This window comes from Tenrec ecaudatus, chromosome 6 (assembly GCF_050624435.1).
Source record: "Tenrec ecaudatus isolate mTenEca1 chromosome 6, mTenEca1.hap1, whole genome shotgun sequence".
In the NCBI taxonomy this organism is placed as follows: Eukaryota; Metazoa; Chordata; class Mammalia; order Afrosoricida; family Tenrecidae; genus Tenrec; species Tenrec ecaudatus.
The window spans coordinates 25,087,966-25,100,701 of record NC_134535.1 but is presented as its reverse complement, the minus strand read 5'-3'; the positions used below and the strand labels follow the sequence as shown (position 1 = coordinate 25,100,701).

General features: G+C 41.5%; 1 protein-coding gene across 1 annotated transcript in view; it reads left to right on the top strand.

The window, feature by feature from the left end:
- The window catches only part of UTP20 (UTP20 small subunit processome component), a 105,598-nt gene that overhangs the window by 59,412 nt on the left and 33,450 nt on the right, over positions 1–12,736 (top strand). Inside the window, exons 29-31 of the mRNA XM_075551102.1 lie at positions 2,124–2,203; positions 9,787–10,013; positions 10,488–10,632. Coding sequence (XP_075407217.1) covers positions 2,124–2,203; positions 9,787–10,013; positions 10,488–10,632 — 452 coding nt within the window. The remainder of the gene's footprint in view (positions 1–2,123; positions 2,204–9,786; positions 10,014–10,487; positions 10,633–12,736) is intronic.

Below are 12,736 nucleotides of genomic sequence, written 5' to 3'. Positions count from 1 at the left end.
AAGTCGATTTTGACTCACACCAACCCCTTGTCCATATATTTTCTGGTGTGAGAATGGTAACCTCCTCTGACATCACATCTTACCTCCTCTGACATCACGAGGAAAGAAGAAATCAAACTCACTAGTCCAAGGCCAATTCCTATGAGGTGGATTCAGATGACTTTACCAATTCTGACACCAACTGCTGCCACCACTTCAGCCCCCAGCACACTACTTCTATACAGGGTTCCATACTTCATTGCAAGTCCAAACTCAGATGACACAACTAGGGGTGTATTAGGAAAGTTAACAGGTTACCAAATCAGCCTCTCAGCTAAGCATCCCCTTGGACTCTGCCTTGCTCTGGCAATGATATGAAGCTCTTTTAGCATAGCTGCTAAGTGCCCACAGGGCACACATGGCATTCTACCATAAACCTCAGCCCAGAGACAACTCAGCGCTGGTTCTTTGACTCAGCAAAACCTAACCCCCCCAATTAAGGTCTAGAGGTATCACAATCTGCATGTGAGCCTCCTGTTTCCAAGCATTCCGCTCTATGCTCCGTGGAACAGGAAGCCCACTCACGGATTGTTTTGTGCTATGAGTCTCACTTCTGTTGCTGCCACGCCTCTCTGATGCTCTGGCGTCACAGCTCTATCTCTGGATGGAGAAGGTTCAGCGCACGGGGATCTTGAGGTCCAAAGGACATGCTCCAACACTGGCTCTTCTTCCTTGATGGTAGTGTGATACTTCCCTGTCTCCTTCTGAGATAGCTCATTTATACCCTATCAGGTGACGAAATGACAACCTTCATATTAGAGCTAATTTCCACAATTAGTGACTGTTAGCAGGCCCTCACAACCGAATCATAATCTTATCAGCATCTTTTCCTTCCACACTTCCACTTTCTATCAAATGGACATAAGAGGAAAAGAGGACATCTATTTACTCTACGTGGTCCCACCCAGTTGCCTGGTGTGAGTGGAGAGAAAACTGGCTAGAAGAACCATATCAAGGAAATCCCTGCAGAGATTCAGGCTATAACCTTTACAGGATCAGATGAGCCTTAGTCTTTTGCCTGTGAAGCCACTGGTTATATTTGAACCACTAACCCTTCAGCTGAGCACGGTGTAGTCGGCGCACCCAGCAGTGCCTCCTCCCGACCCTCCTTGCACCTCTCCAGCTCAAAGCAAGGGCCAACCTGCCTTAAGCTGTCCTGAGATGATCAAGCCGCCAGACTAAGACCTGGAGGAAATTGAGAACAAAGCAGAACCCACCGTAGCCATGCTTCCCAATTACCTCTCAGTCTTGCATGCTTTCAAGAAGGCCCTGGTCCTGGTCATGCAGGTGGAAGAGCAGGCCAGTAAGAAACCAGCAGCAAGAAATCGTCCCAGTGGTGACTGCAAATAAATTAGAAAATAATGGAAGTTTCCCACAAACTTTGTGAAGCCCTCTTGTATATCTGTCACATAAATTTTGCCTGTTCAGTTATTTGCCCGTTCAGGTTTAAGCTGTATTGACAGCAATTAAAAGAATCTGTTTTCAAGCTTAAAAAAAACACCTGAAAACATAAGTGTGGTGCCACCAGCATTTCCGTCTTTGCCACTGCTGCCCTGGTTTCCTCAGCGCCTGCCATTTACACTCAGGGACCATTTGGTTTTGTGTCAAGCAAATGTAGCAATTTTTGTAGCACCTGACATAGTGGGTGCCAGGCCTTTGAGAAACTGGTGTTGTTACTTGTTGGGCTTCTCAGTGGTAACTACTCTGGTGGTGAAAATAGACATCTACAGCCAGAAGACTGTAGGAAAGGCTTACTTTTTTGCATAGATTCTTTCTGGGTGCCCAAGTTCTGTTAACTTGTGGCACTTATGCCTGGGTTCTTCCGTCACTTCCTTCCCAGTGCCCAGCACTTTGGGGACCATCTTTGTCTTTTGGCTTGTATGTGTTTTATTTTGAATTCCTTAAATTTTTGTCTGTGTGTCCTCTAAATGTCCAACTCTGCCTTACAGCACGGTCTCTGGGTCTAGTTCTGCATTTTAGTTGTTTTGAGAAGATTTCTTTTTCCCACACCCTCCCCGAGAAAATTTTTTTCCATATAGTTTTGTCGATGTTCTCATTTTGTGTTGTTTTCATGTGTCTCCTAGATCACCAGGCTTGGATCTGAGAGCCAGTATTCACCTACTCCTCTGCTGAAGCTAATTAGTATCTGGAGCAGAAATGCAAGGTATAGCCTTTTTTTGTTTCCTCTCAAAAAAGACCAGTATTTAAAATTAATTTACATAAAACTAATCTGTTGTTGGTGCCATCAACTCAATTTCAACTCCTAGTGGCCCCGGGTGACAGAACTGTCCCTTAGGGTTTTCTAGACTACCAGATCTTTTTTCCATGATGATCTTCTTTGGGTGGATTCAAACAGCCTACCTTATGATTAACAGCCAAGTGTGTAATCATTCTACCATGAAGCCAAAGCCCAATGCCATCAAATTGATTTCAACTCATAGCAAACCTACTTACAGTTTCTGTAACTAGACCTTTATGAGAGCTGACAGCCTCATCTTACTCCTGAGTAGGAGCTGGTGGGTTTGAACTGCCAGCATTGGGGTGATCAGCCCAGCACCTAACCGACATTGACATATAATTTAAAGTCTTCTCATATGGCAAAATACCTCACGTGTAGTTAAAAGAATACCGCGGCTAAACGAAGGCATGGGAAGATCTCAGAAGGTGTGATTTAAAGCACCAAGGCACTGTGGTGGCCATCTTGACAGCCGTCTTACATAGAAACGAGCAGCCACCGTGTCCGTCATTTCTACAGGAAAATGCAGGTTGACAAACAATATATGTAATGTGATGCGTTAAAACGTTGTGTGTGTTTGAAATGCAATAGAATAAGTCTCGGAAGATAACATGAGTAACTCCCACAATTAAGGCTGCGGGTGGGCCAGTAGGGAAAGAAAACTTTTCATGGTGTACCTTTGCAAGTATTTAAATTATTTATAGCACTCATGATATATTACTTAGAAATAAATGGTCAAAATAAAATTTTGTAGTTTAGTATAAATTAAAATTGTAGTATATTATGCCAGAGTGCGTATGTTTTTGTTATTTTTCCAGATTCATTAAAATTCAGGTTTAGAAGTATTGGAATCATAAGGGTATTGTTAACATTTAATGGTATTAGGTAAAGACTTAGCAGATCATGAATCACTCAATAGAGAAGTACATGTAAAGATTTGCAGTCAACAAATCTAAGGACACGGGAACAACAAGTGATCAAAAATCAATGGCGATGAGGACGTAGGATGCCTGGTGGGATTTGATCAAATGAAATGTAGCCGAGAATTACTGAAAGGCGAATAAAGGTTGAATATGATAGTGGGATAAGAGGAAAGTAAAAGTAAATAGAGGAAATAACTAGGCAGCAAGTGACCAATAGTAAGAGTAGTGATACCAAGAGGGTAGGGGGAAGATCGGGAGAGAAAGGGGGAACTGATCCCAATGTTTGACATATTAATCCCCCCCCAAGGGACGAACAACAGAAACGTGAGTGAAGGGAGAAAGCAGATGATTTAAGATGCAAAAATATTAATAATTTATCAAGAGTTCATGAGGATGGGGGAAGAAGGAGGGGAAAATGAACCCTGATACCAAGGGCTCAAGTAGAAAGCAAATATTTTGAAAATGATGATGGCAGCGTATATACAAAAGTGCTTGACACGAAGAATGGATATATGGATTGTAATAAGAACTGAAAAGGCCCCAATAAAATAAATTTAAAAAAAAAAAAAAAAGCTCCTTTGATTATCCTGTGTCCTTTGAGAAAATCACTGAGTTGATCTCTGACTTGAATTTACTGGGTCAGCAGATCCCTTCCAAAGCTACTTTTGATTGGGACTTCTCTTGAAGGCACCTATGAGACTGAGAAGTATATGCCTGGGAGGATTTGTGTAGTCATGCACTGGTCCCAGAAACACATTTTATTTGGAATAAGCCCATGCAGTCGGGAACTGGAAGCCTAGTGGCAGTACTTTTTTACTTTCCCTGATTTAAACTCTGAGCACATTTCAGTATCAAAAATTATTTTTAATCAACATAACTAAATGCACACATCCACTGCTACGGGAATTTCAACAGAAGTCAACCCTTCTTCCTGGTGAGCGTTAAAACATAAGTCAAAATTAAAACACGATTCTGGTGCCTACCATGTCTGCGGTGATGTGGCTGCAACTTCCCCTAACCGAAAAGAAGCATGTGGCTGTAATACTTAGGTTAAAAATAAGACAAGGCAAAACCCATCTGTCCACTTGATTCTGACTTGATTTCCACTCACACCAACCCTACAGGACAGAGCAGAACTGATCCATAGAGCAAATTTACCCTTGGAAATCATAGGGTTTCCAAGACTAAAAAATGTTTTCTTTAATTTTATTGGGGGCTCTTACGCCTCTTATCACAATCCATACATGCATCCATTGTGTCAAGCACATTTGTACATATGTTGCCATCATCATTCTCAAAACATTTTCTTTATACTTGAACCCTTGGTATCAGCTCATTTTTTCCCACCTCCCCACCCTCCCTCCCTCCTTCATGAACCCTTGATAATTTATAAATTAATATTTTTTTCATGTCTTAAACAGACCGCTGTCTACCTTCATCTGCTTTTCCATTGTTCATCCCCCTAGGAGGGAGTTATATGTAGATCATTGTGATCGGTTTTGCCTTTCTTCCCCCACCTTCTCCTTACCCGCCGGGTATCACTACTCTCACTATTGGTCCTGAGGTGTTTATCGGTCTTGGATTCCCTGTGTTGCAAGCTCTTATCTGTACCAGTGTACATGTTCTGGTCTAGCCGGAATTGTAAGGTAGAATTGGGGTCGTGATAGTGAGGGGAGGGAGCATTCAAGAACCAGAGGAAAGTTGTATGTTTTATTGGTGCTATACTTCACCCTGACTGGCTCGTCTCTTCCTTGTGACGCCCTGTAAGATGTCCAAGTGTCTACAGATGGGCTTTGGGTCTCCACTCCGCCCTCCCCCTCATTCATTTCGATATGATTTTTTGTTCTGGTCTTTGATGCCTAATCCCACTGATAGCTCATGATCACACAAGCTGGTGTGTTTCTTCCATGCAGGCTTTGTTGCTTCTGAGCTAAATGGCCACTTGTTTATCTTCAGGCCTTTAAGACCCCAGACACTATATTTTTTGATAGCCGTGCACTATCTGCTTTCTTCACATTTGCTTATGCACCCATTTTGTCTTCAGCAAACATTTCGGGAAGGTGAGCATCACAGAATGCCAGGTTATTAGAATGAAGTGTTGTTGCATTGAGGGAGGACTTGACTAGAGGCCCACTGTCTGTCTGCTGCCTTAATACTTAACATATAAGTATATGCACATAGGGCTATTTCCCTATCCATATATATAAATATACTGACATGTGCATGCCTGTACTTAGACATCTATAAATGTCCTTTGCCTCCTACTTCTTTCCTCTATTTCCAAAGGGACTTTTATGAAGACATTTTCAGAAAATTATACTGGTGCGAAAAAAGCCAGGAAAGTTGTACTGCAGAATTTCTTTTTTTTTTTTTCCTCACCACAAGGCACTTGCTTATTCTTTGAGGATAGCAAGCCCTGTTCTATGAGAATTCCATTGGGAAAATGAACCCATATACCTTACAACCCTGATTATTTCCCCTTCTGTCTTCTCTTTGTGTGCCAAACTCAAGTAACGTTTAAAAGGAGCATGATTTATGCCCCCTAGGGATGCCAAGTCTACCATTTTGATGTGGAAATCGAAGGCCAGCAATTTCTTCCGTGAAGGAAAGGGGCAGCACCACCTTCCCATGTGTACCCACCCCAAGGAAGGACAAATGCAAAAGCCATGACTGCCTTTGCATCTGTTTGTTTCATGAAGGTTTCTACTATTTCATAGTAATTTTGAGACTATTTCTACTATTTTGAGACTTTCTTAGTCTCATACAGTGCCAATCAAACATAAACACATATCCTTCATCTACACAGAGGTCTAGCATTGTACTTGTATTTGTACAAATTCAGGTAGGGCTGATCTATGGTCAATATCTTTAATGTTCCAAGAGAGAGATTGAACTATTTCAGAGATTAGGTGAACTCAGGACAAGAAATACTTGAGAGAGTGATCCTATATTATCCAAACTACAATACTCTGGAGCCTGTAACGAGACACTATAAATAGTTGCCAGGGCAAGCAATTTACACTAGGGCTGGACCAGGTCACTCTTTCAAAAGATGCTCTGCTCCCTTCCTCTTCTCCTACTCCTGTAAGGAATGTACTGTGGTGTCAAGTTAAAGATAACCCACAACATAGCGTGGCCTTGGAAGCCACAGGCACCTAGCTTCAAATCCTAGCACCTCTGTGTGTTCTTTGGCAAAGTTGGCCTCTCTAAGTTTCATCACCTTCAAGACGGAAATAAGAGGATGTGCATTGTTGCAATCAGAGATGCTGTATGTTTGTGCCTGCCATCAGCTCAAACCCACTACCATCAAGTGGATTCCAGCCCACAGTGCCTCTAGTCCAGAATAGAACTGTCCCCACAGAGTTTCCCATAGCTGTAAGTCTTGGTGGAAGCTGACTGCCGCAGCTGTCTCCCATGCAGCAGCTGGGACGTTCCAACCGCTGACCTTTTGGGCTGCAGCTAAGTTCTTGAGCCACTGTGCCACCTGGGCTCCGGGGCCTGCATATACACATTTGCCTAAAAACCAGCACACGGCAACATGGGAATGAGAGTACAGGCCGAACATTGTGTCCAGCTAGGCAACATTCAGAGATAGGGATCACTTGTCATGGGAGTTATGGATCCATTCCCAATCCCATTCCTGAGACTTACACAAAAGGTACAGATGCCCTGCCTAGCAATAACATGCCGACAAAGGCAGGCAGCACAGACTTTCCCAGCCAAGAGCAAAGCAGCGTTTGCTTTACAGCCAGAGCTCTAATGCTAACCATTCTTCAGGAGGGATACACTGGGATCATCAGCATGTGGGCGGTTGTAATCATATCTTTCCGCCCAAGGAATACGGGGAATAGTATGGGCAGAGGTCCTTGAGTGGCACAGGGAGTTTGTGCCCAGCTGGTAAGTGAAAGGTTGGCGGTTTGAACGTAGTGACACTTGACCACGCAGGAAACTGGAGTTCTGTTCTCTGTAATGCACAGGCTCTCCATGAGTCGGAACTGGCATGACATCAAGGACCTTGGCTTTGGCCTTGCTCCCAGGTACTGTGTTCTGTTTGCTAAGGTTGAGGTTCTGCATCTAATATGCACTCACTGTTAACAAAGGCTTCATAGTTACATGGATAAAGTGCTGTCCTTCCAGACAAGGGTTCTCTGGAAAGAACTGTTAGTAGGAAAAGTCTGAAAGGTGTAGATGAAGAGTTTGTGCCCCCGTTTTTCACTTTTTATTATATGTTTATAATAAAAGACTAGCGTTGTTGAGGTCTAACCTTAAAATTATTTTCATTACTGAGTCTCCTATGAAATGTTATAAAGCATCCAATTCAGTATAGACTGTTCCTTTGACAGTGAGGAAGAGAAACAAGCAGATACACACTCATTTGGTATGATATTCAACCCAGCCAAGTCTGCTCTAAACCCAGCAACCTCATCCTAAAAGGCTTAGCACTAAAATAATAATAAAATTTTTAAAAACTAAAAGGCTTAGCCTGTCTTTGAATACTTGCTTTTAGGAAGGGCTTAGACTATACAGTGTGTCTTGATTCAAATCTCAGCTCAACCCCTTGTTAGCTCTGTGTTTTAAAGTTTGCTCCTCGTCATGTAAGAATAATGGTACTACTTCAAAGAGGTGTTTGAAGATTAAACAAGTGTGCATAAAGTGCCTAAATGTAATATTTATAACATACTAAGAAGTAACACACATCACATACTCCCTAGTAAAGTATTGCCCCATTTATAGAGGTTTAAATAAAGGCATATACATATGCAAATATATTTATATATGAGGATGAGGAATTATATATGAGGATGAGGAATTTATATATGAGGATGAGGAATACTAAACCTATAAATATATGTGCATATATTTATAGGTTTAGTATTAAGAGAGCAGAAGGACATTGGGCCTCCACTCAAGTACTCCCTCAGTGCAAGAATACCTTCTTTTATTAAGTTGGCATTCTATGATGCTTGCCTTCCCGACACAACCGCTGAAGACAAAGTGGGTAAATAAGCAAATGTGGTGAAGGAAGCTGATGGTGCCTGGCTATCAAAAGAGATAGCGTCTGGAATCTTAATGGCTTAAAGGTAAACAAGCGGCCATCTAGCTCAGAAGCAACGAAGCCGACATGGAAGAAGTACAACAGCCTGTGTGATCATGAGATACCGAAGGGATCAGGCATCAAAGAACAAAAAATCTTATTGTGTGCTCACCTCCTCTCTAAGATTGCTAAAGACAAATGGGTGCATAAGCAAATGTGGTGAAGAAAGCTGATGGTGCCCGGCTTTCAAAATAATATACAGTGGCTGGGGTCTTAAAGGCTTGAAGGTAAACAAGTAGCCATCTAGTTCAGAAGCAACAAAGCCGACATGGAAGTAAACAAGTAGCCATCTAGTTCAGAAGCAACAAAGCCGACATGGAAGAAACACACCAGCCTGTGTGATCATGAGGTGTCGAAGGGATCCGATATCAGGCACCAAAGAACAAAAAAATCATATCATTGTGAATGAGGAGTGGGGACCCAAAGTCCATCTGTAGGCAACTGGACATCCCCTTACAGAAGGGTCGCGGGAAGGAGACTAGCCAGTCAGGGTGCAGTGTAGCAATGATGAGACATACAACTTTCCTCTAGTTCTTAAATTCTTCCTCCCCACCACTATCATGATCCCAATTCTACCTTACAATTCTGGCTAGACCAGAGGATGTACACTGGTACAGATAGGAACTGGAAACACAGGGAATCCAGGACAGATGATCCCTTCAGGACCAGTGGTGAGAGTGGCTATACCGGAAGGGTGGAGGGAAGGTGGAGTAGAAAGGGGGAACTGATCACAGGATCTACATATAACCCCCTCCCTGGGGGTCAGACAACAGAAAAGTGGGTGAAGAGAGACATCAGATAGTGTAAGGCATGACAAAATAATAATAATTTATAAATTATCAAGGGTTCATGAAGGAGGAGAGCGGGGAGGGAAGGGATAAAATGAGGACCTGATGCCAGGGGCGTATGCGGAGAGCAAATGTTTTGAGAATGATGAGGGTAGCGAATGTACAAATGTGCTTTACACAATTGATGTAGTATGGATTGTGATAAGAGTTGTATGAGCCCCCAATAAAATCATTTTTAAAATACAGTATTGCCACTTGGACTGATGGGTGATTTATTGTTTGTGTGCACATGCGTATGTGTATGCATATATGAGGAGAGCTTCAGAAAGCTAGTGAAAAAATGCTGTTGTCTCTTAGCTCCATTTTCCACAGATTGTTTGAAGAACCCTCACGTAGGCGTACACACCAGCCCTTACATGCAGTGAAAGCTGTGCGAGCCAGAACTTGATGGGGTGGCCTTGTGCTTCGATGTTTTGCATCTTTAACAGGACCTTGGCACTTTCTGCCACTCGTTTTAGTGGGAAATATTTGAGTTTTCCCTCCTCGGAAAGGTTCCAACTCTCACGGGTTTTACTGTAGACATTCAAACACATATTTGCATGCACATGTGTGTTTTACATTGAGCATAAAAATTTATAAGGAACATTTTTCAGAAAGAAATAGATTGAGGAAAATGAGATGATTGTCTTCTTGTTTTTCTTGCAGATATTTCCCCTTTCTGGCTAAACAGAAACCGGGGCACCCCGAGTGTGATATTTTGACCAATGTTTTTGCAATTCTCTCAGCAAAGAATCTGTCCGAAGCCACAGCCAGTATTGTGATGGAAATAGTTGATGACCTTCTGAACATTCCAGATTTTGAGCCCACCGAAACGGTTCCGAGCTTGCCAGTGACCGGGTGTGTCTACCCCGCTGCAGCAGAAAACGCAGGCGGTACGTGTACTTACAAAACGAGGGACCGTGACTTCTGAGGTAGCTGCTTTCGTTCAGAAGGAAAAAGTCAACAGAATTGGGCTTTTCTCAGTCTGTGCTCAGAAATCTTTCTTCTTGGGAACTTGATACTAATTTATATCACCTGAACTCAGCAGTAGTGGGACCTCCTTGCTGGGGGGTTTCCAGTGATTTCCAGTTACGTCCTTGAAGTCGTCCGTCCATATTGTGTCAGCATTCCTTTCCTGTTACCCAAATGGCTGGAAGAAACACTGTGGGGCCTCTTTTGTACAGTCTTAATTAACCTCGTGATACAGCTATCGTGAGTAAGGGGGAAATAACTGAATTTTTAGACTTGAAACTCCAATGACATTTTCATAGTAGTTGGGTGCTTTTTGGGGGGGGGTTAGAAAGATAGAATTATGCTTTAAGAGAGCAGTTTATTAAAATCAAAACATCAATCACTGTCTATTTCAGAGTCTGTCACAGTTGGCGGAAGATTGATTCTACCTCATGTACCTGCAATTCTTCAGTATCTCAGCAAAACCACAATAAGTTCAGAAAAGGTGAAAAAGAAAAAAAATAGAGCTCAAGTCAGCAAGGAACTTGGCATTCTTTCAAAGTAAGTGCCATATTGATACTTTGTAAAAATACTATTACCACCCCTGGTTTGTTTTGTTGCTGTTATTTTTTTTTCCTAACGCAGCACTCAATTGTTTGAGCATGGTGGTAAGAAGCCAAAGCTGTTTCAGTATTTTAAATACCCCATTTTTTTTTAATTTTAACAATTTATTAGGGGCTCATACAATTCTTATCACAGTTCATACATATACATACATCAATTGTAAATACCCCATTTTTAATATAGGTCTTATTTCCCTGTAAAAGGAACAAAAAGGTTCTTTAAAAAAAAAAAAAGACCTGCCATTGAGTCAGTTTCAACTCACACGTACCCAGTGTGAGATTCCCAAGGCTCTACACCATGACAGGAGCAGATAGCCTCATCTTGCTCCTCTGCAGCTGCTGGTAGGTTCAACCACCAGCCAACCCACAGCACCACCAGTGCTCCGTTGAAGGAACGACCATTTCAAGATTCAAAAACAGATGGATAGATGTGCTTGTTTATTAGCCTTTGCAAATTTTGTTTAAAGGTTTGAGTTATGTAAAACCTCATAATTTTTTTAACTTGAAAAAATAATTTATAACATCAGGTTGGTTGGTTTAGTTAATTGTTTTTTTGCTTTGTTTTGTTTTTGTAAGCATCAAGAACATCTTGCAAGGGTTTTTAAACAAATCTATTTAACAGTAGGTCTAGTAATGCAAGGTTGGTGGTCCTGGGTGCAAGAAATGATCCCCTCCCCCCAAAAAAAAAAAACAAAAGAAAGAAAGAAATTATTCCATCTTAAACTTTAAATTGACTGGTGAGCTTAGTTGTTGAAAGTATCCTTTTTCTTTTCTTTTTAGCAGCAAGATAAAGACCAAAACCTTCTAGACATTTTTTTTTAACATTTTATTAGGGGCTCATACAACTCTTATCACAATCCATGCATATACATACATCAATTGTATAAAGCATATCCGTACATTCTTTGTCCTAATCACTCTCAAAGCATTTGCTCTCCACTTAAGCCCTCTGTATCAGGTCCTCTTTTTTTTTTTCTCCTCCCTCCCGGCTCCCACCTTCTAGACATTTTCTGCACTGTCTTTTCTGCTGGTTTTCCCTCAAAGTGACGTAGGATGGAAAGCCACAGTAAGTGCACTCATTAGATTTCCTCACAGGCTATGAAGTAAGGGAATTATGAGAGATGAGTGAGCCCCAGGAAGACCAGGCTTGAGGAGATGTACTCTACCACTTGTAGCTAGTTGATATTAATTTCTCTTGGGTTCTGTTTCCTTGGAGTTAACCTACACTGCCAGGCTATTGTTAAGAGTTATATCGAAATATTGTACAGAAAGCACTTAAAGTGATGGCCTCAGCTCTTAGAAAACAAGGTTTTCCTTGTCAAAAAAAAAGATTGTAGTACTGTAAAATATAATCCCATAAAGGTGCCTTGGTTGTGTTAGTGAGCATTGGGGTAATGTTAACTGCTTAGTCAGCAGTTCAAATCCACCATTTACATTGCCAACCCCCACGGGCAATGGTAAATAGTATCCAGTCACTAAAGAGTGTAATCAATTCATGTATTGCGGTTCATAGCTGGCCTCTCCTTGCATAATTTTCTTATCTCTTTTTTTTTTTAATTTTAGCAATTTATTGGGGCTGATACAATTCTTTTCACAGTTCATACCTATACATACATCAATTGTATAAAGCACATCTGTACAGTCTTTGCCCTAATCATTTTTTTCTCTTTTCTTCTTTTACATTTTATTAGGGACTCATACAACTCTTACCTCAATCCATACATATACATACATCAATTGTATAAAGCACATTCCCTGCCCCAATCATTCTCAAGGCATTTGCTCTCCACTTAAGCCCCTTGCATCAGGTCCTCTTTGCATAATTTTCTTATCTCAACAGGGTTTTAAATTCTATACCATTGGCTAAATTAATAACATCCTCAATAGCATTATCTTAAGCCCCAGGGAGATGACTGATAATGTTCTCTAACATTGATTGACAGTGATATCTCTAAGGTCAATGAGAGACATCTATAAACCAAAGATTTATTGGAATGGATTTTTGAGCTTGCACTCAATTATACGTGGTGAACAAACTTAAC